A 26112-nucleotide genomic window follows, 5' to 3' on the forward strand; every position below is an offset into this window, starting at 1 on the left:
CACTGATCAAATCTTCTCATTAAAGCCCATGTTGACTTCTCTATTTGAAATTGCAACCCATCCCCAGCACTTTCAATCTCCCTTCTCACTGCTCTAGCATTACCAGTTTTCCAACATACTATATAGTTTACTTATTTGTTATGCTTTTTGTTTTTTTGCCTATATTCTCTGGCTAGAATGAAAACTCTGCTTCAGATACCCCACTGCAGGTATCTGAGTTTAAAAAAAAAAGAATGAAAACTGCCAGAGCAGGAATTTTTCTATGTTTTTTTTTTTTTTTTTTTCCTCTAATGTGTCCCAGGAGACTGGAACAGTGACTGGCACAGATTAGGCACTTAATAAATGTTTGTTAGATGAATGAATGTGCATGTATACTAATTTTTATGTTCAGGGAAAAGGAAAACAGGCTAGGCGCAGTGGCTCACGCCTATAATCCCAACACTCTTGAGAGGCCAAGGTGGGTGGATCACTTGAGATCTGGAGTTCAAGACCAGCATGGCCAATGTGGTGAAACTCCCATATATTTTTTTTTTTTTTTGAGATGGAGTCTTGCTCTTGTTGCCCAGGCTGGGGTACAATAGCGCCATCTTGCCTTACTGCAACCTCTGCCTTCCGGGTTCAAATGATTCTCCTGCCTCAGCCTCCTATCTGGGATTATAGGTGCCCGCCACCATGCCCAGTTAATTTTTGTATTTTTTAGTAGAGACTGGGTTTCACCATGTTGGCCAGGCTGATCTCAAACTCCTGACCTCAGGTGATCTGCCTGCATTGGCCTCCCAAAGTGCTGGGATTACAGGTGTGAACCATCGTGCCCAGCTGTAAAACTCCATCTTTACTCAAAATACAAAAATTAGCCAGTGGTGGTGGCAGACGCCCATAATCCCAGTTACTTGGGAGACTGAGGTGCGAGAATTGCTTGAATCCGGGAATCCGGGAGTCGGAGGTTGCGGTGAGCCCTGCACTACATGGCATTCCAGCCTGGGTGACAAAGCAAGACTGTCTCAAAAACAAAAACAAACAAACATAAACAACCAAAAGAAAAGGAAAACAAACTACTGTGTGCTAGAAACTTGAAGAACGGAAGCCTGCTCTTGATAACAGAAGAGATTTTCTGCATTTGAATTTCTGACTCTTGTTTCCTTTTTTTTCAGGCTGTAACAGAGGAGGAAATGATTTTGAATAGCCTCTCTCTGTGTTATCATAATAAGCTAATCCTGGCCCCAATGGTTCGGGTAGGGACTCTTCCAATGAGGCTGCTGGCCTTGGATTATGGAGCAGACATTGTTTACTGTGAGGTAAGGGCCTCTGATTTTCTGGGTGGGCTTCTCTACAAGTGCAGACTCCTCTTCATTTGTGTGTGGGAGTGGTCAGGAGTTAGGGGGGACAGAATGGGAATTGACTTTATAGGCACTCACCAAAGGCTGGAGGAGACGAACATGTGTGACTCTGATGAGTCTTGTGCATCCTGCCAAGGCCCAGGAGCCTGGTAGCACAGAAGCATTCTGGGATACCTTGGGCCGGGTGAATAGATAAGTTGCATGACACGTCTGGGCAACATAGTGGGACCTCATCTCTATTTTAAAAAATAAAAGAGGCCTGGCACAGTGGCTTATGGCTGTAATCCCAGCACTTTGGGAGGCCAAGGCAGGCAGATCACCTGAGGTTAGGAGTTTGAGACCAGTCTGGATAACATGGTGAAACCTTGTCTCTACTAAAAATATAAAAATTAGCTGGGCGTAGTGGTACATGCCTGTAGTCCCAGCTACTCGGGAGGGTGAGGCAGGAGAATTGCTTGAACCTGGGAAGTGGAGGTTGCAGTGAGCCAAGATCATGCCACTGAACTCCAGCCTGGGCAACAGAGCTAGACTCCATCTCAATAATAATAATAATAAAAATAAAAAATAAAAAGAGACTGGGCATGGTAGCTCATGCCATAATACTAGCACTTCGGGAGGCCAAGGCAGGGGGATCACTTGAACCTAGGAGTTTGAGACCAGCCTAGGCAATACAGTGAGACTCCATCTCCTTTTTTTTTTTGAGACAGAGTCTCGCTCTGTCGCCCAGGCTGGAGTGCAATGGCCTGATCTCAGCTCAATGAAAACTCCGCCTCCCGGGTTCACACCATTCTCCTGCCTCAGCCTCCCGAGTAGCTGGGACTACAGGCGCCCGCCACCTTGCCCGGCTAGTTTTTTGTATTTTTTAGTAGAGATGGGGTTTCACCGTGTTAGCCAGGATGGTCTCGATCTTCTGACCTCGTGATCTGCCCGTCTCGGCCTCCCAAAGTGCTGGGATTACAGGCTTGAGCCACCGCGCCTGGCCACTCCATCTCTTTTTAAAAAAGTTTTTATATATTAAAAAAAAATAAGCCTGGTTAATCCCAGCACTTTGGGAGGCTGAGGCAGGAGGATTACTTGAGTCCAGGAGTTTGAGACCAGTCTGGGCAACACAGTGAAACCCTGTCTCTACCAAAAAATAAAAAAATAAAAAAGGTACAAAAGAAAAAGAAAACCACTATGTAGAGAGAATGGAGGACTTAAGAGGAGATTGGGGGAAAACATACTCTTACGTGCTGGGTATGTGTGTTGGCGCATAGGAATCAATGACAGAAGAGGTAAAAGAGTGAGAAAAATAGGCAAATTAAAGAGTGTAGTGTCAGGGAAGGTAAAAGTCAGGTTTGTTAACCATGTCAAATAATGCAGAGAAATCCAGTTGCAAAAAGACCAAGCAGGTATTTGATTTGAAAATTAGGCTCATGCCTATGGGAGGCTGTGCAGGAGGATTGCTTGAGCCCAGGAGTTCAAAACCGGCCCTGGCAACATAGTGAGACCTTGTTTCTTGAAAAAAAAGCAAGGAAGGAAGGAAGGAGGGAGGGAGGGAGAGAAAAGAAAATTAGACCACTGGAGGACAGCTCTAGCACATAGACGTGAACGCTCATGGAGTTAATGGCTTGAGGAGTGAATAGCAGGTGAGGGAATAGAAGTAGGGCTGCTGACTACCCCTTCGGTTAAGGGAGGTACAGGCAGGTAGCTTGAGGTGGAGGAAGTGGGGTGAAGTGAGTTGTTTCTAGATGACTTGCATGTTTGTAGTATAAGAGGAAGGAAGGCGTTAGAAGGAAGCCTGAAGATCAGGGCTTGGTGAGGACAGGAATTTTTTTTTTTTTTTTTTTAAGGCAGTATCTCACTCTGCCTTCCCAGGCTGGATTGCAGTGGCGCGGTCTTGGCTCACTGCAACCTCTGCTTCCCAGGTTCAAGCGATTCTCCTGCCTCAGCCTCCCGAGTAGCTGGGATCACAGGTGCCCGCCTTCACGCCCAGCTAATTTTTGTATTTTTGGTAGAGATGGGGTTTTGCCACGTTGGCCAGGCTGGTCTTGAATCCCTGACCTCAGGTGATCCACCTGCCTCGGCCTCCCAAAGTGCTGGGATTATAGCCGTGAGCTGCCGCACCCAGCCTTAGGGTTGTTTTCAAGCCCTTTGGAAGTTTAGGGCCCACGATTTATGTGATTACTTCAGTATGTGACCCTCCTAATTGGGCAAGACTTGGTTTTCCTAGTAAATGTGCCCATTCCTTTCTTCCAGGGTCCTGCTCCTGTATGGAGCAGAGGAAATATGAATTAAAATGTGTTAGCATTGTTTGATGTGCTCTTCCCTGATAGAGTCAGTATAGGTTACGAATAAACAAAGGGGTCTCTACCTATTCAGAGACCTAAGCCTTCCACCCAGACCTGTCCCCCATGAGAGCAGACAGCCAGGCAGGTCAGCCTGGGTTGTGTAGGTGGCTGGGACTGGGCCCCAAGGCATGGCTGACTGTGGTGTCTGGTGCCCCCTGGTGGCTCCATGGTTGTTCTGCGGGTGAGCTTTGGAGTACCAGTTGCCTGGATGTTCTTACTGGAGCGGGGGAGTTCATGTGAGGTGGCCTATCTGTGGGGTTAGATAACCAAATGACCCCACCCAGCTCACAGGACCTCAGGCGTATCAGGCATGTAGGCACCTCCTGAAAAACCCCACAAAGTCACCGGGCGCGGTGGCTCACACCTGTAATCCCAGCACTTTGGGAGGCCAAGACGGGTGGATCACCTGAGGTCAGGAGTTTGAGACGAGCCTGAACAACATGGTGAAACCCCGTATCTACAAAAATACCAAAAATTAGCTGGACATGATGGTGCACGCCTGTAGTCCCAGCTACTTGGGAGGCTGAGGCAGGAGAATCACTTGAACCTGGGAGGTGGAGGTTGCAGTGAGCTGAGATCACGCCACTGCACTCCAGCCTGGGCGACAGAGGAAGACTCCCTCTCAAAACAAAACAAAACAAACAACCCACAAAGTCCTCAGCATCTGGAGGATGAGCCAATCTGTAAAAGTCAAGGGAGCAGTAGTCTTTCTGCATCAGGGTCTGCCAGGAATTTTTGAGGAGTGATGACAGTTTTTGGGAGGTGCTGCAGAGGCCACGTTCCTGTTTCTTTTTATAAGAATGGTGGGATTTAGTGTTCCAGTCTGTGAAGAGACACTGACCTGTTAAACTTCTTAATAAGTAGGATCAAGGGAAAAGGCAGTGTTCTTAAGAGGCCCAGAGTCCCACAGTCCAGAGGCCCACAAATGGTTGATTTAGGCCATGCACTGTAGCTCATGCCTGTAATCTCAGCATTTTGGGAGACCGATGCGGGCAGATCACCTGAGGTCAGGAGTTCAAGACTAGCCTGGCCAACATGGTGAAACCCTGTCTCTACTAAAAATACAAATTTAGTCGAGCATGACGGTGCATGCCTGTAATCCCAGCTACTTGGGAGGTTAAGGCAGGAGAATCGCTTGAACCCGCGAGGCAGAGGTTGCAGTGTGCCCAGTGCACCATTGCACTCCAGCCTGGGCGACAAGAGCGAAACTCTGTCAAAAAAAAAAAAAAAAAAAGAAATGAGTGATTTTTTTTAAAAGTTTTTTTTTTTTTCTTATTGTGACAAAAAACATTTAGATTTACTGTCTTAACCATTTGTAAGTGTACTGTTCAGTAGTGTTATGTATATTCACATTGTTGTGAAACAGATCTCCGGAACTTTTTCATCTTGTGAAACAGAAACCCTGTACCCATTGTTTTGTTTTTCTAAGACCACCAGAGCGGGTACAAAAGAACCAGCAACTAGGCAAGGGTAGGAGCAAAACTGCAAGTTTATTTTGGTCACCTAGCTTCAAGGGAAGAAGGTGGGTAGGGAGAGGTCTGTTGGCCCCCGACAAAAGGGGCCCCCAGAGTCACCCGTACAGCTCTCGGACGGAGTTCCAACAGTCCCGACCGCAGTGGGGAACCGACCGCAGTGGGGAAGCTGGGAAGTCCGCGCGTGGCGATCCTCCGGAGCGGCTTTTCTAGGAGTGGGAGGGCGATAGGCGGGGCACGGGCGTGTCCGGGGGCGTTCCGCAGGTGCGACCACGTAAATCTTGGTCTCTTCAGATTGACATCACCTGGCGCATGCCTAGTTGGTCTGCACCTTCCCGGGTCGCCGGCTGGATTTTCGCGCGTGCGGGAAAAGTTGGGGGGGGGGATGAAGAACCCGGAAGTGCGCCATCTTGCCTCCGTTCATCCAAACAGTCCAAACTTTTATTGATAATAGTGATAAAGGGGCGCCATGGTCTGTCTGGCTACTTCCTGCTGTTAAGGGGCGCTGTTAAGGTCGGGGCCCATGGTTGGCATTTGGACGTACGGATGAAGAATAAAATAAAGCACAGTATTAGTATAGGAACGAGGTATGGAAGCATTTGAGGGTTTGAATGTTAGTGTCTGCTAGGCCTGACTTGCTAACATAATAGCAGCACTCTTCTCTAAGGAAGAGACAAGTGCCTCCTTTTTCAGCTGTAGACAAGCCTAGGGCTTGCCTGTTTTGGGCAGCTACTTAGGCTATTGAGGTAGTTCGGCGCTGCAGGGAGGCCAGGCTTTCAGCTGATTCCAATAACTAGAGGGAGGAAAAACAGCCCGTTTTGACGGGAGTGGTGTAGTGGCATGGAAAGTTGCTGGAAAAGCTCTGCTACTTCTGCCTGGCTGTATAGAGTTAGACTGGGGACCAAGGACACGGGGACATAGAGGGATCAGTTAGTGGCTGTATGGTTAAGAGTTTTTGAGAGAGATCAGTTGCACGAGAAATAGCCTTCAATGGGGGCTGTTTTGGCCTCCATTGGGTGCCTGAGTATGATTACCTCAGGATGAATTTGGAGTTGAATAACGGAAAGGAAGGATTGGGCAGTGGAGATGTTCGATGAAGGTTAGGAGACGGGAGAACCACTGCTCTGGACTATTGTCTGGAGGTAGATATGGGTCTGGGGTTATGTATTGAAAGTCTGATAGGTTTATGTAGAGGATGGTGAGAAAGCGAGCTAAGCACCAGGGGTCAGGGAGCATGAACTAGTTAAGAAAGTTTTGTAAGTTTGAGGCGAGTGGGGGAAAGTTGAACTGATGTCCACTGATTGTTCCCAGTGGGGGCCCTTTTTAGCTGGGAAATATGAATCCAATGCGTGTGTCCTAGGAGTTTTGCTGCTGTATGTGTAGACAGGAGGACAATGTATGGGCCTTTCCACCTGGGCTGTAAGTCTTTGGCTTGGATATCTTTTATGTATACTTGGTCCCCAGGACTGAGGGAGAGATGTGGGTTGTAGGCATCTGTTGGAGGAGGGTGTGCTAACTCAGCGTGTTGTCTTAGGAGTTGTCTGAGAAGAGTGAGATATGGGAGGTAGTTCGCCAAAGGGGCTGGCAGGGAAGGTATTTGTTGGAGGGTTAGGGGCCGTCCGTAGACTAATTCGAATGGACTGAGGCCTGTTGGGCTTCGAGGTGCTGCCCGCAGCCGGGTCAGGGCTAAGGGAAGGAGAGTTACCCACGACTGCCGGGTTTCGATTGAGAGTTTGGTGAGCTGCTGTTTGATGAGTCCGTTAGCCTTTTCTACCTTACCAGAAGACTGAGGCCTATAAGGGATGTGGAGTTTCCAGGTGATGTGTAGGAGGGCTGCCACCTGTTGGACTACCTTAGAGATGAATGCTGGACCATTGTCAGATTGAAGAGTGACCGGGAGGCCAAACCTAGGAATAATATGTTCAGTGAGTATAGAGGCAACAATGTTAGCGGTTTCTCCTGTGGTAGGATAGGCCTCGATCCACCCGGAAAAGGTGTCCACAAGGGTTAAGAGGTATTTGAATTTTTTATGTCTTGGCATATGTGTAAAATCAATTTGCCAATCTTCACCTGGTTGGTGTCCTCTGAGTTGATGGCTGGGATGGGGATTACGCAATGCGCCTTGAGGATTTGCCCTTAGACAGGTAGAGCACTGCTGGTTGATTGTAAGTAAGTGTTTTTGTAGTGTTGGACAGTGGAGGAGGGGATTTAGGAAATCATATAAGGCTTTGGGTCCTATATGTAAAGAAACCTATTAGACCTAGGAAGGATTGAATTTCTTTTGCATCTTGAGGGGGAAGAAGGTTACGTATTAGGGCCATGCGGTCGGTAGTTAGTGACCAGGTTGTTGGGGTGATTTCAATTCCTAAGTATATGACGGTTTGGCAAGAAATTTGGGCCTTGTGTTTAGATACTCTATAACCTAATGAGCCTAAATGGTTGAGGAGAGTTGCAGTGTCTAGAAGAGAGTCTTGTTTGGTAGGGCTACAGATTAGGAGATCATCTACATACTGCAGAACTTTTCTATTAGTGAGAGGGCAGGAGGCAAGGTCTTTTGCTAAGGCCTGACCAAAGAAATGGGGGCTGTCCCGGAACCCTTGTGGGAGGACTGTCCACGTCAGTTGAGTGGAGGTATGTGTGTCTGGGTCCTCCCATGTGAAAGCAAAAAGGAACTGGCAGTCTGTGTGTAGGGGTATGGTAAAGAAAGCATCCTTAAGGTCTAGCACAGTAAAATAAGTAGAATTGGTGGGGATATGGGACAGAAGGGTGTAAGGGTTGGGAACTACAGGGTGCGTGGGATGGGTGGCTTCATTGACTAGCCGAAGATCCTGTACTAACCTATACGTTCCATCTGCCTTTTTAACTGGAAGTATTGGAGTGTTACGGGGGAATGTGTGCGGACAAGAATATGTTGGCTAAGTAGTCACGTGATAATTGGCTTTAAACCTTGTAGATGTGTCGGAGAGAGAGAGAATTGGGGGCGTTTGGGAAACGAGTGGGATCTTTGAGCTTGACGAGAACTGGTGGGTGGTGAGCAGCTATGACCGGGGTGGAAGTGTCCCACACTTGAGGGTGTACAGAAATAGGGAAGATGGGGGGTGGGGGCGACATAGGAGGAGCCTGTGCACTTGCACAAAGCATGAGCAACAGGTCATGAGGGGGTTGAAGGGGAGTGGATGAGTTGGTGGGAATGTATATGGAGGCCTTTAAGGTGCTCAGGATGTCTCGGCCTAGTAAGGGGGTAGGGCATGAGGGTATAATGAGGAACGAGTGCACAAAGTAGTTGTTGGCCAGGCAGCAATTAAGGAGTGGAGTTTTTGTGGAGTGGATGGCTTTCCGCTTACTCCTACTACAGAGATATTGGATGGAAGGCTAGGTCCAGAGAAGGACGGCAAAACAGAATAGGTAGCCTCGCTGTTGATTAAAAAATTGTCTTACCCGCTACCAGGAGAGTTACCCGCGGCTCGGCGAGGGTGATGGGGGTCCCCGAGTCTCGGCACCTTCAGTTGTCGTCGTCGTCCAGATGTAGGAGCTGGAAGGAGCTCCCAGGATCCTGGGAAAGGGGGTCACGTGGAGACGCAGCACCTGTTCTCAGGGTGGGGCAATCAGACTTCCAGTGTCCTCCCTGCTGGCAAGCAGGGCAGGGGGTTGCTGGTGGACGAGGCTTAGGACATTCATTGGCCCAATGTCCTGATGCCTTGCACTTATGGCAAGGCTGTGTTGGGGCTCGGGGACCTTGCGGACACCTGTTGGCATAGTGTCCCGCCTTGCCGCACTTATAGCAGGCTCCTTTCGTAGCCTTGGAGTCTGCGGAGTATGTGCTCTCTGGTCTGGGGTTACAACTGGACCGTAAAGCCGCTGCTAGGAGCTGGGCCTTCTGTTTGAGGCGTGCCTGTCGCACTGCCTCAGCCGTCTCCTCTCTGGAGTTATAGACCTTAAAGGCTAATTTAACCAGGTCTTGTATTGGTGCCTGAGGACCATCCTCTACCTTCTGAAGTTTCTTACGAATGTCAGGAGCTGATTGAGAAATGAAATAAGACGCCAAAATGCTGGCCCCTGTAGGGGAGGCCGGATCTAACCGGGTATATTGGGTTAGAACCTCAGTCAGCCTATTTAAGAATGCGGCTGGATTTTCTTCTGGATTTTGAATAATTTCTTTTAATTTGTTAAAATTTACAGTTTTGTTTGAGGCTGTTTGCATACCAGCCAACAAACACTGAACCATTATGTCTCGCCTACGGCGCCCAGGCTGGTTTGCTTGATAGTTCCAGTCCGGGTCTGCCGAGGGGACTGCTTGCTCCCCTAGTGGGATGGTGGCGTCAGTTAAATGTAGTTGGTTGGCGTGCTGCCTGGCGGCCGCTAGGATGCGCTCTTGCTCCTCAGGGTTTAGGGTGGAGGTTAGGATAACCTGGAGGTCATGCCAAGTTAAGTCATAGGCCTGACAAAGGTATCTAAATTCCTTTATGTAGACGGTGGGATTAGCTGAGAAATCCCCTAAACGTTTCTCAATTTTGGAAAGATCGGCCAATGAAAAAGGGACATGCACTCTGACTACCCCCTCCGCCCCAGCCACCTCTCGCAAAGGCGCTAACACTGTAGGAGGGTGTGGGGCAGGAGTGGAGGCATCAGCAGGGCACTTAGAGCGGGTGTGTGCAGAGACAGGAGACTCAAGACAGCCAGTTGGGGGCCCTGAAGGAAGCATGGGACTGAGTGGATTACTAGTAGGTAAGGAAAAGGAAGGAGGAGTCCAAGTGGAGGGAGGAGAAGTATAGGGCGGAAGTGAGGGAAAGCCTAGATCCTCTGGCTGAACAGAAAGGAATGAAGACTCCTCTTTTTCGGGTTCCTGTGGGCCGGCGTCCTTGGCTAGCATAACTTGGGCCAAAGAGCATCGGCTACACAGGTCGGGACGAGAGCGTAAGGCCCAAAAGCCTTGTATGTACATAATTTCAGACCACTTGCCTAACTGCTGGCAGAAATTGCTGAGGTCGGTCAGAACATTGCGATCTAGGGTGCCCTCTGGTGGCCACTGAGACTGATTGTCTAGTTTGTATCGGGGCCACGCCACAGTGGAAAGGAAAATTAACCGCTTCCTCCTAAGGTCTTGTTCAAGCTGTAAGGTTTTTAAATTGGCTAGGAGGCACCCCAAGGGGGTGCTCTTTGGAAATTTGGACTGGGGGTTTCCCATTTGTTTCCTCTTTACCGACACAATGGACCCAATGGACATGGGAATGGATCCCTGCCTGGCTTCAAAGCGTCCTTTGGAACCAGCAGAGACAGACGAGAGGCTCTTGAAGCCTAAGTGGAGATTACCTTCAGGCGGACGTCTCCGTCCTGAACGGGTCTCCCGAGCCACGTGGTGGCTCCAAATGGACCCCGGACCTGCGCAGGATTTCTGGCCGAGGGAGGTAAAGAGGAGACAAGGGCACTTACCCCAGAGAGGCCGTGGGACTGAGGGAAGCGGGTCTCAGGTCCTGGTCCGTCTGCGGCGTGGAGCGAGGAGGAGGAGGAGGCTCCCCAGACCCTGGGGGCCCCGAGGAGGGGTCTCCTCCCGGGTTTCGGCACCAACTGTTTTGTTTTTCTAAGACCACCAGAGCGGGTACAAAAGAACCAGCGACTAGGCAAGGGTAGGAGCAAAACTGCAAGTTTATTTTGGTCACCTAGCTTCAAGGGAAGAAGGTGGGTAGGGAGAGGTCTGTTGGCCCCCAACAAAAGGGGCCCCCAGAGTCACCCGTACAGCTCTCGGACGGAGTTCCAACAGTCCCGACCGCAGTGGGGAACCGACCGCAGTGGGGAAGCTGGGAAGTCCGCGCGTGGCGATCCTTCGGAGTGGCTTTTCTAGGAGTGGGAGGGCGATAGGCGGGGCACGGGCGTGTCCGGGGGCGTTCCGCAGGTGCGACCAGGTAAATCTTGGTCTCTTCAGATTGACATCACCTGGCGCATGCCTAGTTGGTCTGCACCTTCCCGGGTCGCCGGCTAGATTTTCGCGCGCGCGGGAAAAGTTGGGGGGATGAAGAACCCGGAAGTGCGCCATCTTGCCTCCGTTCATCCAAACACCCATCAAACAGCAATTCCCCCATTCTCCCTTTCCCAGCCACTGGTAACTGTCATTCTACTTTCTGTTTCTATGAATTTGATGTCTTTAGATACCTTATGTAAGTGGAATCATGTAGTATTTATTGTTTGTGACTGGCTTATTTCCCTTAGCATAATGTGGTCAAGGATGACCTATGTTATGTTATAGCATGTGACAAGATGATTTCCTTCCTTTTTTTTTTTTGAGACGGAATCTTACATTGTTGCCCAGGCTGGAGTGCAGTGGCATGATCTTGGCTCACTGCAAGCTCCACCTCCCGGGTTCACACCATTCTCCTGCCTCAGCCTCCCGAGTAGCTGGGACTACAGACGCCCGGCTAAGTTTTTTTTGTATTTTTAGTAGAGACGGGGTTTCACAGTGTTAGCCAGGATGGTCTCATCTCCTGACCTCATGATCTGCCCGTCTTGGCCTCCCAAAGTGTTGGGATTACAGGTGTGAGTCACTGGCCAGGCTGATTTCCTTCCTTTTAAAGGCTGAATAGTACTCTATTGTATGTATATATCACATGTGGTTTATCCATTCATCCATTAATGGCCATTAGGTTGCTTCTATCTCTTGTGATTGTGAATAATGCTGCTGTGAACATGGGTGTACAAATAATCCCTTTGAGACCCTGCTTTTAATTCTTTTGATTATATATCTGGAATTGGGATTGTTAGATCATATGGTAGTTCTATTTTTAATTTTTTGAGGACCCTCCATACTGTTTCTTATAACCACAATGGCTGCATCATTTTACAGTCCCACTAACAACACACAAAGCTTCTGGTTTCTCTACATCCTCAGAAATGCTTGTTTGTTTGTTGTTTTTGAGACAGTCTTATCCTGTCGCCCAGGCTGGAGTGCAGTGACGTGATCATAGTTCATTCCAGCCTGCAGCTCCTGGGCTCAAGGGATCCTCCTGCTTCAGCCTCCTGAGTAGCTGGGACTACAGGCTTTTGCCACCACACCTGGCTAATTTTATTTTATTTATTTATTTAATACAGAGTCTTGCCTTATCGCCCAGACTGGAGTGCCATGGCGTGATCTCAGCTCATTGCAACCTCTGCTTCCTCGGTTCAAGCAATTCTTGTGCTTCAGCCTCCTGAGTAGCTGGGATTACAGGCGTGTACCACCACATCTGGCTAATTTTTGTATTTTTGGTAGAGATGGTGTTTTGCCATGTTGAGCCACCATGCCCAACCACATCTGGCTAATTTTAAAATCTTTTGTAGAGATAGGATTTTGCTGTGTTGCCCAGGCTGGTCTCAAACAGGTGGCCTCAAGTGATCCTCTCGCCTGGGCTTTTCAAAGTGCTGGGATTGGCTGGGCGCAGTGGCTAACGCCTGTAATCCCAGAACTTTGGGAGGCCGAGGTGGGTGGATCCCAAGGTCAGGAGTTTGAGACCAGCCTGGGCAACATGGTGAAACCCCATCTCTACAAAAATACAAAAATTAGCCAGGCGTGGTGGTGTGCGTCTGTAATCCCAGCTACTCGGGAGGCTGAGACAGGAGAATTGCTTGAACCCATGAGGCACAGGTTGCAATGCAGTGAGCCGAGATCACGCCATTGCACTCCAGCTCTGGGTGTCAGAGCAAGACTGTGTCTCAGGAAAAAAAAAAAAAAGGTGCTGGAATTACAGGTGTGAGCCACCGTGCCTGGCCCACTTACTGTTTTTCCGATGGTAGCCATCCTAATGGATATGAGGTGATACTTCATTGTGGTTTCTTTCTCTGATTAGTGATGGTTAGTGATGGTGAATATCTTTTTATATGGTTTTTTGGCCATTTGTATGTCATATTCACCCAGAATAGGTAATTTTTAAAAAACAAAAAAATTAAAAATTATTTATTTACAAAGAAATAATTTCTTTCCTTTTTTTTTTTTGAAACGGAGTCTTTCTCTATTGCCTGGGCAGGAGTGCAGTGGCATCATCTCAGCTCACTGCAACCTCCACCTCCCGGGTTCAAGCAATTCTCCTGCCTTGGCCTCCCAAGGAGCTGGGACCCCACGCCTGCTTAATTTAGGTATTTTTGGTAGAGACAGGGTTTTGGCATGTTGGCCGGACTTGTATTGCACTCCTGGCCTCAAGTGATCCTCCTGCGTTGGCCTCCCAAAGTGCTGGGATTACAGGCTTGAGCCATTGCACCGGGTCTGTGGTCTTGTAAAAAATCAATTAATCATAGATGTTTTGATTTATATCTGGACTCTCATTTCTGTTATGCTGGTCTGTATGTCTACCTGTATGCCAGTACCACAGCCTTTTTTTTTTCTTTCTTCTTCCTGGTGAATTGAGGACACAACACAGTCTTGATTATTGTAGCTTGGTAGATTTTAAGATTGGTAAGTATACATTCTCCAACTTTGTTCTTCTCTTTCAAGATTATTTTGTCTAATCTGGGTTTTTTGCATTGCTATATGAATTTTAGGATCAGCTGGTCAATTTCTGCCAGAAAGGCAGCTGGGATTTTGATAGAGTTTGCATTGAGTCTGTAGATTAGTTTAGGGATTATTGTTGTCATAACAATGTTTAGTATTCCAATCCATGAACATGAGATGTCTTTATTTAGGTATTCTTTAATTAATTAATTTTTTTTTTTTTGAGATGAGGTCTCACTCTGTTACCCAGACTGAAGTACAGTGGCATGATCTCAGCTCACTGCAACCTCTGCCTCCTGGGCTCAAGCCATCCTCCTGCCTCAGCCTCCTGAGTAGATGGGACTACAGCCATGCACCACCTCACATGGCTAATTTTTGTATTTTTTTGTAGAACTGGGGTTTCACCATATTGCCCATGCTGGTCTCGAACTCCTGATCTCAAAGTGATCTGCCTGCCTAGGCCTCCCAAAGTGCTGGGATTAAAAGCATGAGCCATTGGGCTGGGTCAGATCTTCTTCAATTTCTTTCAACAGTGTTTCATAGTTTTCAGTATGTGAGTCTTATACTTCTTTTTTTGAATTATTTCTTATGTGTTTTATTTTTATTTATTTTTTATTTTTTGTGACAGAATCCCACTCAGTTGCTCACGTTGGAGTGCAGTGGTGCAATCTTGGCTCACCGCAACCTCTGCCTCCCGGGCTCAGGCCATTCTCCTGCCTCAGCCTCCTGAGTAGCTGGGATTACAGGTGCCCGCCACCATGCCCGGGTAATATTTATATTTTTAATAGAAACAGGGCTTCACCATGTTGGCCAGGCTGGTCTTAAACTCCTGACCTCAGGCAGTCTGCCCACCTTGGCCTCCCAAAGTGTGGGAATACAGGTGTGAGCCACTGTGCCCGGCCGTTGTATTCTTTTAGCTGTTATTACAAATGGAATTTCTTAATTTCAGTTTTGGATTGGTCATTATATAAAATATAATTGATTTTTGTGTATTGATCTTGTGTCCTTGACCTTGCTGAACTTGTTTATTAGCATGTATGTTCTCTTTCTGTCTCTGTGTGTCTCTAGTGTGTGTATGGGTGGGGGAAACTTCCATAGGCTTTCTATATACAAGATCACATCGGCCCGGCATGGTGGCTCACACCTGTAATCCCAGCACTTTGGGAAGCTGAGGCGGGTGGATCACCTGTGGTTGGGAGTTTGAGACCAGCTTGGCCAACATGATGAAACCCCGTCTCTACTAAAAAAAAATACAAAAAATTAGCCAGGCATGGTGGTGGACGCCTGTAATCCCAGCTACTAGGGAGGCTGAGGCAGGAGAATCACTTGAACCCAGGAGGCAGAGGTTGCAGTGAGCCGAGATCGTGCCACTGCACTCCAGCCTAGGCAACAAGAGCGAAACTCTGTCTTTAAAAAAAAAAAAAGCAAGAGAAAGATCACATCATCTGCAAATATAGTTTTACTTTTTCCTTTCTAATATGGATGCCTTTTATTTTATTTTATTTTTCTGCTTAATTGTCCTGGCTGGAACTTTCTTTTCTTTTTTTTTTTTGAGACGGAGTTTTGCTCTTGTTGCCCAGGCCGTGGAGTGGAGTGCAATGGCATGATCTCGGCTCACTGCAACCTCCGCCTCCTGGGTTCAGGTGATTCTCCTGCCTCAGATTCCCGAGTAGCTGGGATTACAGGCATGCAGCACCATGCTCGGCTAATTTTTGTATTTTTAGTAGATACGGGGTTTCACCATGTTAGTCAGGCTGGTCTCGAGCTCCTGAGTTCAGGATTCACTGCCTTGACCTCTCAAAGTGCTGGGATTACAGGCGTGAACCACTGTGCCCGGCCTGGAACTTTCAATATAATGTAGATTATAAGTGACAAGAGTAGATATACTTGTCTAGTTCCTGTTCTTAGGGGGAAAGCTTTGTTTTTCATCATTTAATATGTTGTTAGCTGTGAGTTTTTCATAGATGCCTTTAGCAAGTAAAGAAAGTTTTTTTCTATTCCTAGTTTGTTGAGTGTTTTTATCATGAAAGGGTGTTGGATTTTGTCAGAAAATTTTTGTGTTTATTGAGAAGATCATGTGGTTTTTGCTTTTTGTTCCATTGACATGGTGCATTGTATCAGTTGATTTTTGGGTTTTACACCAACCAGGGATAAATCCTACTTGGTCATGGTGTAGAATCTTTTTATGTGTTGCTGGACTTGGCTTGCTAGTATTTTGTTATGGATTTTTTGTTTTTGGTCTTTATGAGAAATATTGATTATTATCTTTCTTTTCTTGTGATGCCTTTGGTTTTGGTACCAGGGAAATGTTGGCCTCAATTAATGAATTTGAAAGTGTCAGCTGGGTGCAGTGGCTCACGCCCGTAATCCCAGCACTTTGGGAGGCTGAGGTGGGTGGATCACGAGGTCAGGAATTTGAGAACAGCCTGGCCAACATGGTGAAACCCTGACTGTACTAAAAATACAAGAAAAGATTAGCTGGGCATGGTAGTGTACACCTGTAATCCCAGATACTTCGGAGGCTGCGGCAGGATAATTTTTTGATTTTGGGAGGCAGAGACTGCAGTGAGCTGAGATTGAGCCACTGCACCCCAGCCTGGGTGACAGAGTGAGACTCTGTCTCAAAAAAAAAGAAAGTGTTACCTCTTTTTCTGTTATTTGGAAGAGTTTGTGAAGGATTGGTCCTTTAAACATTTGGTAGAATTTACCAGTAAGGCATTTGGTCCTGAGCTTTTCTTTGTGGGAAACTTTATTTTTTTAATTTTTTTTGAGATGGAGTCTCGCTTTGTTGCCCAGCAGGCTGGAGTTCAGTGGTGTGATCTCGTCTTACTGCAACCTCCGCCTCCCAAGTTCATGCGATTTTCCTGCCTCAGCCTCCTGAGTAGCTGGGACTACAGGTGCCCATCACCACACCTGGCTGATTTTTGTATTTTTAGTAGAGACGGGGTGTCATCATGTGGGCCAGGCTCTTCTTGAACTCCTGACCTCAGGTGATCCGCCCTCCTTGGCCTCCCGAAGTGCTAGGATTACAGTTGTGAGCCACGGTCCCTGGCCTGGGAAACTTTTTAATTTTAAAATTTACTCTTATTTTCAAAATTTTAGATTCAGGAGTGTATATGAGGATTTGTTACAAGGGCACCATGTGTGATGCTGAAGCTTTGCGCTTCTATTGATCCTGTCACCCAGATAGTGAACATGATACCCAATAGGATGTTTTTCATCGCTTGCCCCCTCTCTGCTTCCTGCCTTCCGAAGTCTCCAGTATCTGTTGTTCCCATCTTTATGTTCGTGTGTACTCAATGCTTAGCTCCCGCTTATAAGTGAGAACATATGTTATTTGGGTTTGTTTCTGTATTAATTTGCTTAGGATAATGGTCGCCAGCTGCATCTATATTGCTGTAAAGTACATGATTTCATTCATTTTTTTTGAAACAGAGTCTCCCCCTGTTGCCCAGGCTGGAGTGCGGTGGCATGATTTCAGCTCACTGTAGCCTCCGCCTCCCGGGTTCAAGCAATTCTGCTGTCTCAGCCTCCCCAGTAGCTGGGATTACAGGCCCGTGCCACCACGCTAGGCTAATTTATGTTGACATAAGCCAACTGTGCCCAGCCTTAATTTCTTGCTTTAGGTCTGTTCCCATTTTTTATTTCTTGAGTCAGATTCAGTAGTGTGTGTCCATTTCATGTAGGTTATCTGATTTTTTGGCATACAATGGTTTATATTATTTCCTTATAATCCTTTTTCTTTAAGGTCAGAAGTAATGTTTTCTCCCTCATTCTGATTTTATTTATTTATTTTTTTGAGACGGGGTCTTGCTCTGTTACCAGGCTGGAGTGCAGTGGCGCCATCTCGGCTCACTACAACCTCCACCTCCTGGGTTCAAGCGATTCTCTTGCCTCAGCCTCCCAAGTAGCTGGGATTATAGGCACTCGCCACCACACCCAGCTACTTTTTGTATTTTTAGTAGAGATGGGGTTTCACCATGTTGGCCGGGCTGGCCTTGAACTCCTGACCTCATGATCCGCCCACCTCAGCCTCCCAAAGTGGTGGGATTACAGGCATGAGCCACCGCGCCTGGCCTCTCTCATTCTGATTTTAATAATTTGAGTCCTCTCTCTTTTTTTCCACTGGTAGTCTAGCTAAGAGTTTGTCAGTTTTGTAGATATTCTCAAATAACAAAGTATTTTTGTTGTTGTTGTTGTTGTTGTTTTGCGAGATGGAGTTTTGCTCTGTCGCCCAGGCTGAAGTGCAGTGGTGCGATCTCAGCTCACTGCAACCTCCGCCTCCCAGGTTCAAGCAATTCTCCTGCCTCAGCCTCCTGAGTAGCTGGGATTACAGGCGTGTACCACCATGGCCAGCTAATTTTTCTTTTTTTTTTTTGAGACGGAGTCTGGCTCTGTCGCCCAGGCTAGAGTGCAGTGGCTGGATCTCAGCTCACTGCAAGCTCCCCCTCCCGGGTTCACGCCATTCTCCTGCCTCAGCCTCCCAAGTAGCTGGGACTACAGGCGCCTGCCACCACGCCCGGCTGATTTTTTGTATTTTTAGTAGAGACGGGGTTTCAGCATGTTGGCCAGGATGGTCTCGATCTCCTGACCTCGTGATCCGCCCGCCTCGGCCTCCCAAAGTGCTGGGATTACAGGCATGAGCCACTGCGCCCAGCCTGAGCCACCGCGCCCGGCCTCTAATTTTTATATTTTAGTAGAGATGGGGTTTCACCATGTTGGCCAGGATGGTCTTGAACTCCTGACCTCAAGTGAGGTGCCTGCCTCAGCCTCCCAGAGTGCTGGGATTAGACATGAGCCACCGTGCCCAGTGTGTTTTTTTTTAAGACAGGTGTCACTCTGTTGGCCAGGGTGGTATGTAGTGGCACAATGACAGCTCACCGCAACCTTGACCATCTGGGCTTAAGCGATTCTCCTGCCTCAGCATCCCATGTAGCTGGGACCACAGGCACATGCCACCACGCCCAGCTAAGTTTTAAAAATTTTTTGTAGAGACAAGGTCTCACTTTGTTGCCCAGACTGGTCTTGAACTCCTGAGCACAAGCGATTCTCCCGCTTCAGTTTTCTAAAGTGTAGGGATTACAGACGTGAGCCATCATATCTGGCCAGAGTTTGTTGTTGTTTGTTTGCTTAGTGACTATTCTGAACTAATTTTGTAAGGCCTGTGTTCTTTGCCATGCGTGGCCTATAAAGTTCTCCTGGGTTAGCTTAATTGTTAGCTAATGTTTGGACAGAGATTTCTGTAAATACCTACTTCCCAATCTTTGATGTGATACATGTCTTACTTTTTCCTGTTCCATTCCCTACCAAATCTCAGTTTGGCTACCGAATTTCTTTTTATAAGCACAGGCCATTCAGGCCTTCCTACTTGTCCACTTGCCTTGTTGCCTGTCCCTGCAACTAGGATCACTGGCTACCGGGGCTGTGAGTTGGGCTCTGCCCATCCCTTGGGATGCCACACTGATTCTTGGGGATTGGATGTCAACCATGTCCGAACTGCTTGGTTGTGGTGATTTGTTTGTTCAGGCCTAGTGGGCATCAGATATTTGATGACCTGAATACTGCATGGAGAGAATGGCCACAGAAACACCTAGAGCATTTCTTAACCTGATGGTGGGTATGCTGGGGTAGGTCCCATGGGTACTGTGGGGATTCTTTCGCCGTTGTCCCTAGGTACTCCCATGAGTGAGTAGGAGGTCAGTGTGCCCACCTGGCTGGGGTTATGACTTGCTGGGGCTCACAGGGAGTCAGTGTGGGGGTTAGTACCAGGAGTGAGTGCCTCTTCTTTTCTTCTCTGGACCCCAGAATCCATGGGCATGAACTTCTGGGCAGTGTGACAGGTGTCTGCTGAGATTATGATGGAGCAAAGCAGAACAGTCTTGTCTCCAACTAAGAATTAGAGAATCTCAGTCCTCGGGCAGATAGGAGATTTTCCTCCATTTTTGTGATGTGATTTTGAAGAAACCCCCCTTTTTCTTTCTTTCCTGAGTCTGTTTGAGTATCTCCAGAGTTGGGCACCTCACCCTTTTCATTTCCACATAGTGTGACCCATGTTGGATAGAGGTTTTAGACTTTTCTTTCCTGTGTTCATCTCAGATCTTCCTCCCTTTGCTTCTATTCACTGGTTCCGGTTTTGTTCTTGGATGTTTCTTGGGAGCCCTTCATTGCCTGCCCTTTGCTTAGGGATAGGTGGGATATTCTTTGATGGGGTGGACTTCTCCTGAGACCAGTAGGTGAGAAAAATTTCCAGGTGACCACATCCTGGATAATTATTGTCTTTCTGGCTAAGTGGTTCATTCATTCTAGGCCCCAAACATCTCCAAGTTTCCTGGGAAGAGCAGCTAATTTAGGGTAGCTCACTCTGGCTCCTGCTTGCCATACTTGGGTGGGGAGGATAGCACTACATGTCCCAAAAGCTGTGGTTTATTGTTGGTAGTAGGGCGACTGGCCAAGCGATCCTCATTGGGTGTGTGATGAAAATCCTTCATGCCCAGAGCCTACATGTTCAGGACTGACAAGCGTCCTCTGATTCCTCTGCAGGAGCTGATCGACCTCAAGATGATTCAGTGCAAGAGAGTTGTCAATGGTGAGTACAGATCTGGCTTCAGACTTATGCATGTGCCCTGCTGGGCTCAAGCAGCACTACCACTGCCCTTGCCTGGGGTGAAAGTGTCTTGCCTGGCTTCGTCGAGTAATTTTGTAGACCAGATGCTCCCTTGAGAGCAGTCACTGATCTCCAGAGGCCATGACAAAAAGCCTGATGTGAAACGGGCTAAGAGTGCCTTTCACTCACAGGCTTGCTGGCATAGAAATCACCATGTATCATAGCATAGGAGGAACTCTAGGAGCTTTGGAGTCAGGATGGTTTTAGCATTGGCCCTGGCTTGGCCACTTGCTAGGTGTGTGACCTTGGGCAGGCCATATGACCTCTGTCTGCCTCAGTTACTTTATCTGTAAAATGAAATCATAATCTTTGCTTTACTGAAATCATGGGGTTGGAGTGAGGACCAAATAAGATAAGGTACATGTAAGTGCTGTGGACACCCTGTGCTCTGTGCAAATGTGATTGTGATGAATTGTAGTTTTGCTGATACTTTATTGATGAGGCTGATTCTGCTTTGATTAGAGTTGTGGTATATTCCTTGAGGTTTTTGATACATATGTATATGCTTGTGAAATCCTTTTTTTTTTTTTTTTTTTTTTTTTTTTTTTTTTTTTTTGAGATGGGATCTCCCTCTATTGCCTAGGCTGGAGTGCAATGGCACAGTCTTGGTTCACTGCAACCTCTGCCTCCCAGGTTCAAGCAATTCTCCTGCCTCAGCCTCCCAAGTTGCTGGGATTACAGGTGCATGCCATCACACTCAGCTAATTTTTGTATTTTTAGTAGAGAAGAGGTTTCACCATGGTGGCCAGGCTGATCTTGAACTCCTGATCTCATGATCTGCCTGCCTTGGCCTCCCAAAGTGCTGGGATTACAGGTGTGAGCTGCCACACCTGGCTGAATTGTTTTAAATGTATATATTTTTTTCTGTGTGATAAAAAATTAAATATTATAGATCTATATAACCTAGAAAATGAAAATCCTCCATAATCCTTTACCTAAAGAGGTAATCAGAAAGAGGAATAATGTACGTTTTTTATACATATAGTAAATAATGTGTGTTTTCAAAATATGACATGTTTATCCCTCTTCTAGGTCGAAGATAAGGAGAAAAAAATGTATCTGTATCTATATCTATATCTATATCTATATCATCTATCTCTCCACCCCATGAGATCATATAACACATGTTGTTTTGCCATTTACTTATCTACTAGGTCATTTGCCCATGTTAGTACCTAGGGGCAACTATGTCAGAATTGATTTTACCAGAGCCTTAACAGGGGTTCCCAGTGTTTTGCTGTTATAAACAGAGTTGCATTGTAAACACACAAAGATTTTGTGGTTCTTCTCTCATACATCTTACTGCCAGTCATGAGCTGTCTCTGTCAGTGATCACTTTGATTACCTCTCTCAACATGTCATCGCCTTTACCCCACTCTAAAAACCTTCTCATCTGTTTAGTGCTGGGATGATAATAACACCGTCCATGTATGGAAATGCTTTAAGTGTGTCAAAGATCTCATTTATTTCTAAAGACAGCCTTTGAGGTAGGCATATTCTCCCATCTGCCATGTTCAGTCTTTTTCATGTATAGTGATCTTTGAAAAGTAATAATGGTCGCAACTATTTGTGGAGCTTCTTTAGGAAGCTGACAGATAAAATACAGTTGCTTCTCATTGTGCTCAGCTGTTGTTTCTGTCAAGTTGCTTTAAACATCAGATGAAGAGATACTGAACCATTGACCCTGGGGAAAAAAAAGGTTTAGGTTTGTGCAAACCTCTGGTCGGCCGGGTGCGGTGGCTCAAGCCTGTAATCCCAGCACTTTGGGAGGCCGAGACGGGTGGATCACGAGGTCAGGAGATCGAGACCATCCTGGCTAACACCGTGAAACCCCATCTCTACTAAAAAATACAAAAAACTAGCCGGGCGAGGTGGCGGGTGCCTGTAGTCCCAGCTACTCGGGAGGCTGAGGCAGGAGAATGGCGTAAACCCGGGAGGTGGAGCTTGCAGTGAGCTGAGATCCGGCCACTGCACTCCAGCCTGGGCGATAGAGCGAGACTCCGTCTCAAAAAAAAAAAAAAAAAAAAACGTCTGGTCATACTTTCATCAACTCGTCAGTCCATAACTTTTATATGTGTTTCTTTGTTTTTGTTTGGTTTCTTTTGTAGCCAGGTCTCACTCTATTGCCCTGGCTGGAGTGTAGTGGTGTGAGCATAGATCACTGCAGCCTCAAACTCCTGGGCTCAAATGATCATCCTGCCTCAGCCTTCCAAGTAGCTAGGACTTCAGGTGCACACCTTCATGCCCAGCCAATTTTTAAATTTTTTGTAGAGATGGGGGTCTTGCTATGTTCCCCAGCTGGTCTCAAACTCTTGGCCTCAAGTGATCCCCCTGCCTCAGCCTCCCAAAATACTGGGATTACAGGACTGAACCATCACACTAGCCATGTGTTTCTGTTTAAAGGCATATTATTTAATATATACCATTGATTCACTAACATTGAACCCCCTAACACGGGTAATTGTGCTGTAATTTCAGGCCTAAACAAAGCTTATTCAAGATGTATATTTTCTCCGTAAGGCCCATGACAGTCTTCTTGTGCTTAGGAACATTAAAAGACAGCATTTCAGCAGTATGGTTGGGACCATTTTATTTTATTTTTTTTGAGATGCAGTCTCACTCTGTAGTCCAAACTAGAGTGCAGTGGCACGATCTTGGCTCCCTGCAACCTCCGCCTTCCCAGCTCAAGAGATGCTTGTGCCTCAGCCTTCCAAGTAATTGGGACCACAGGTATGCACCACCACACCCAGTTAATTTTTTTTGTGTGTGTTTCAGTAGAGACTGAGTTTCACCATGTTGCCCAGGGTGGTTTCGAACTCCCTGACCTCAGGTAACCCACCTGCCTTGGCCTCCCAAAGTGCTGGGATTACAGATGTGAGCCACTGCACCTGGCCACTTGGGACCATTTTAAACAGTGAGATCACTAACAAAAAGCATAAACATGCAGAAATGTGGCATGAAATATACCACAAAAGGGACACTTGTTGACAGTATGAGAGCTGAAGGGAGAAGACAGAGCATCACCTTGTTTGACCTCAGCTGGGAACATGCACAGTGGGCAACTCAAAACTTTCACCACTCTGTTCCTGTCCTTGGATGACCATGAAAACATCACAAGTATTGATTTTGGGATCACAAATAAATGTTAGCAAATAGGCACATTTGCAAATATGCAACTATGAATAGTATAGGAGACTGATTGTTATATAGTAACCTTCCACTCACAGCACCTGTCTCACTGTAGGTAAATAGTAAATTTGCTGAACTTCAGAATGACGTTTTCTGGGAAGATTTGGGCCAAATCTGAAACAGACAAACTTCTTCTTCTTCTTTTTTTTTTGAGACAGAGCCTCCCTCTGTTGCTCAGGCTGGAGTGCAGTGGCACAATCTCAGCTCAACCTCTGCCTCCCAGGTTCAAGCGATTCTCCTGCCTCAGCCTCTTGAGTAGCTGGTATTACAGGCACCCTCCACCATGCCCAGCAATTTTTTGTATTTTTAGTAGAGATAGGGTTTTGCCATGTTGGCTAGGCTGGTCTCGAACTCCTAACCTCACGTGATCCACCTGCCTTGGCCTTCCAAAGTGCTGGGATTACAGGCGTGAGCTACTGCTACATATGTACATTTTGTTTCAACTTTTTTTTCCCCCCAAGATGGAGTCTTGCTCTGTCGCCCAGGCTGGAGTGCAATGGCGCAATCTTGGCTCACTGCAGCCTCTGCCTCCCGGGTTCAAGCGATTCTCCTGCCTCAGCCTTCCGAGTAGCTGGGATTACAGGCATGCCCTACCACGTCCGGTTTATTTTTATTTTTGTATTCTTAGTAGAGATGGGGTTTCACCATGTTGGCCAGGCTGGTCTCGAACTCTTGACCTCATGATCCGCCCTCCCAAAGTGCTGGGATTACAGGTGTGAGCCACCATACCCGGCCCTGTTTTAACATTTTAAACAGAGCAAAATGTTAACCACTATTCAGAAAAAATACATTAAACACAAACATGCAGTTGAACAAGTAATTGCAAAACAAACAACCATCACTCAGGTCAGGAAATAGACCATTCTCATCATCACAGAAGCCTCCCATGTGCATAGTTATTTTTGGTAAGAATGGTATACATTTAGGATTTCTTTCCCCTCCAAGCTTATACTCTGGCCGTGTTTTCTTCCAGGACTTAGACTAGGGTTGAATTTGCATCTTCACTGAGTGACGCTATGTGTTTGTGTTTTCTTGCAGAGGTGCTCAGCACAGTGGACTTTGTCGCCCCTGATGATCGAGTTGTCTTCCGCACCTGTGAAAGAGAGCACAACAGGGTGGTCTTCCAGATGGTGAGAGACGCCATTGCTGCGTACCCTCCTGAGGCTTACCATCCCCTGGGATTTCCCCACTTATGCCCTGTGCCAGGCCAGTGTTGAATACCTGGGGTACATTGCACAACGATGGCTTCCTGAAGAGCTGCTTTAATGTTTTCCAGAGAGCCAGTCATGAGTAATTACATTATTGGAGACGGTTTATGGAAATCAAACTATCACAGTCTTGTACGCCTCTAGTCTCAAATTTAATTTACTTACTTGTAGGAATTGTCTGTTTGGCATGATTTCTCTATTGTTTTAATCCCTAGCATTGATTACTCAGATCATAGTCTTTGTTTTTATGTAGTGTATATATATTTCTCATAGAAAGAAATTAGGATTTTTCAAGAGTAGTTAAGATTTGTATTTGAGTTGTGATGACTCTATGGTGCTCTTCTGTCACTTTGGGAATTTCTTGGTGCTTTTTCAATAACATCCTGAATGATGTTTAGGTTTCTAAAAAATTGATAACAATGGGTAACCATGTGATAAAGCAAATCTAGCAAAATGTTAATTGTAGAATCTAAGTGGTGAGTGTTTGAATGGTCACTATAAAATGTTTTCAAGTTTTTTATATGTTTGGGTGTAATCATAGTATTGATAACATTTTCTAGACCTTCCAAGTCCACCTTTTTCTGCTGGCAGCAAGCTAGTCTAGTGGGCTGGCTGTTTAAGAGAAAGCCAGCCTGACTCTGTTGTTGGTGTGTGGGGTGTGTGTGTGTATGTGTGTGCTGCATGGGCATGTTTGTCAGTGCATGTGTATCTGTATCAGGGCAGTGGTTGATGCAGCCTCTTGTGTTCCCAGGGGACTTCAGACGCAGAGCGAGCCCTTGCTGTGGCCAGGCTTGTGTAAGTTCTTCCTCCGTCTTTAGCACTGCCTTTGCCTCTCCTTTGAGCTGTGAGGGTTTAATGTCCTGGTGACTTTGGAGTTGACCCACCCTTCTGCCTCCTAGCCCATTACCTTCTGTTTCCAGGTTAATAGTGTCTGGTTTCCGGCCAGGCGCAGTGACTCATGCCTGTAATCCCAGCACTTTGGTAGGCCGAGGCAGGTGGATCATGAGGTCAAGAGATCGAGACCATCCTGGGCAACATGGTGAAACCCTGTCTCTACTAAAATTACAAAAATTAGCCGGGTGTGGTGGTACGCACCTGTAGTCCCAGCTACTCAGGAGGCTGAGGCAGGAGAACCACTTGAACCCGGGAGGCAGAGGTTGCAGTGAGCTGAGATTGCACCACTGCACTCCAGCCTGGTGACAGAGTGAGACTCTGTCTTAAAAAAAAAAAAAAAAAAAAAGAGTGTCTGATTTCCTTCTGTTTGTGGCATCCAAGGGCTGGCCTGGGACTCATGTGTACCCTCAGTGCCCAGATCTCAGAGACCCTCTATGCGTATTGTGGGGAGCTGTTTTTTTGTAGTTATTCATGAAACTCCCTTTCCAGGGACTCCAATGACTGTGAGTCCTAAAGCTTTAAGTATCAAAGTATAAGTAAGACATATTGCTTCCTGAATTAACAAA

General features: G+C 46.8%; 1 protein-coding gene across 6 annotated transcripts in view; it reads left to right on the plus strand.

The window, feature by feature from the left end:
* The window catches only part of DUS2 (dihydrouridine synthase 2), a 60089-nt gene that overhangs the window by 8024 nt on the left and 25953 nt on the right, over positions 1–26112 (plus strand). For all 6 annotated transcript variants that reach the window (XM_030924631.1, XM_030924632.1, XM_010355057.2 and 3 more), the window contains 4 exons: positions 1152–1295; positions 20132–20177; positions 24483–24574; positions 25404–25447. In XM_030924631.1, coding sequence (XP_030780491.1) covers positions 1170–1295; positions 20132–20177; positions 24483–24574; positions 25404–25447 — 308 coding nt within the window. In that variant the 5' untranslated portion in view covers positions 1152–1169. Of the gene's footprint in view, positions 1–1151; positions 1296–20131; positions 20178–24482; positions 24575–25403; positions 25448–26112 lie in introns of those variants that run through there.

Source organism: Rhinopithecus roxellana, chromosome 20, assembly GCF_007565055.1.
Source record: "Rhinopithecus roxellana isolate Shanxi Qingling chromosome 20, ASM756505v1, whole genome shotgun sequence".
Lineage (NCBI taxonomy): Eukaryota > Metazoa > Chordata > Mammalia > Primates > Cercopithecidae > Rhinopithecus > Rhinopithecus roxellana.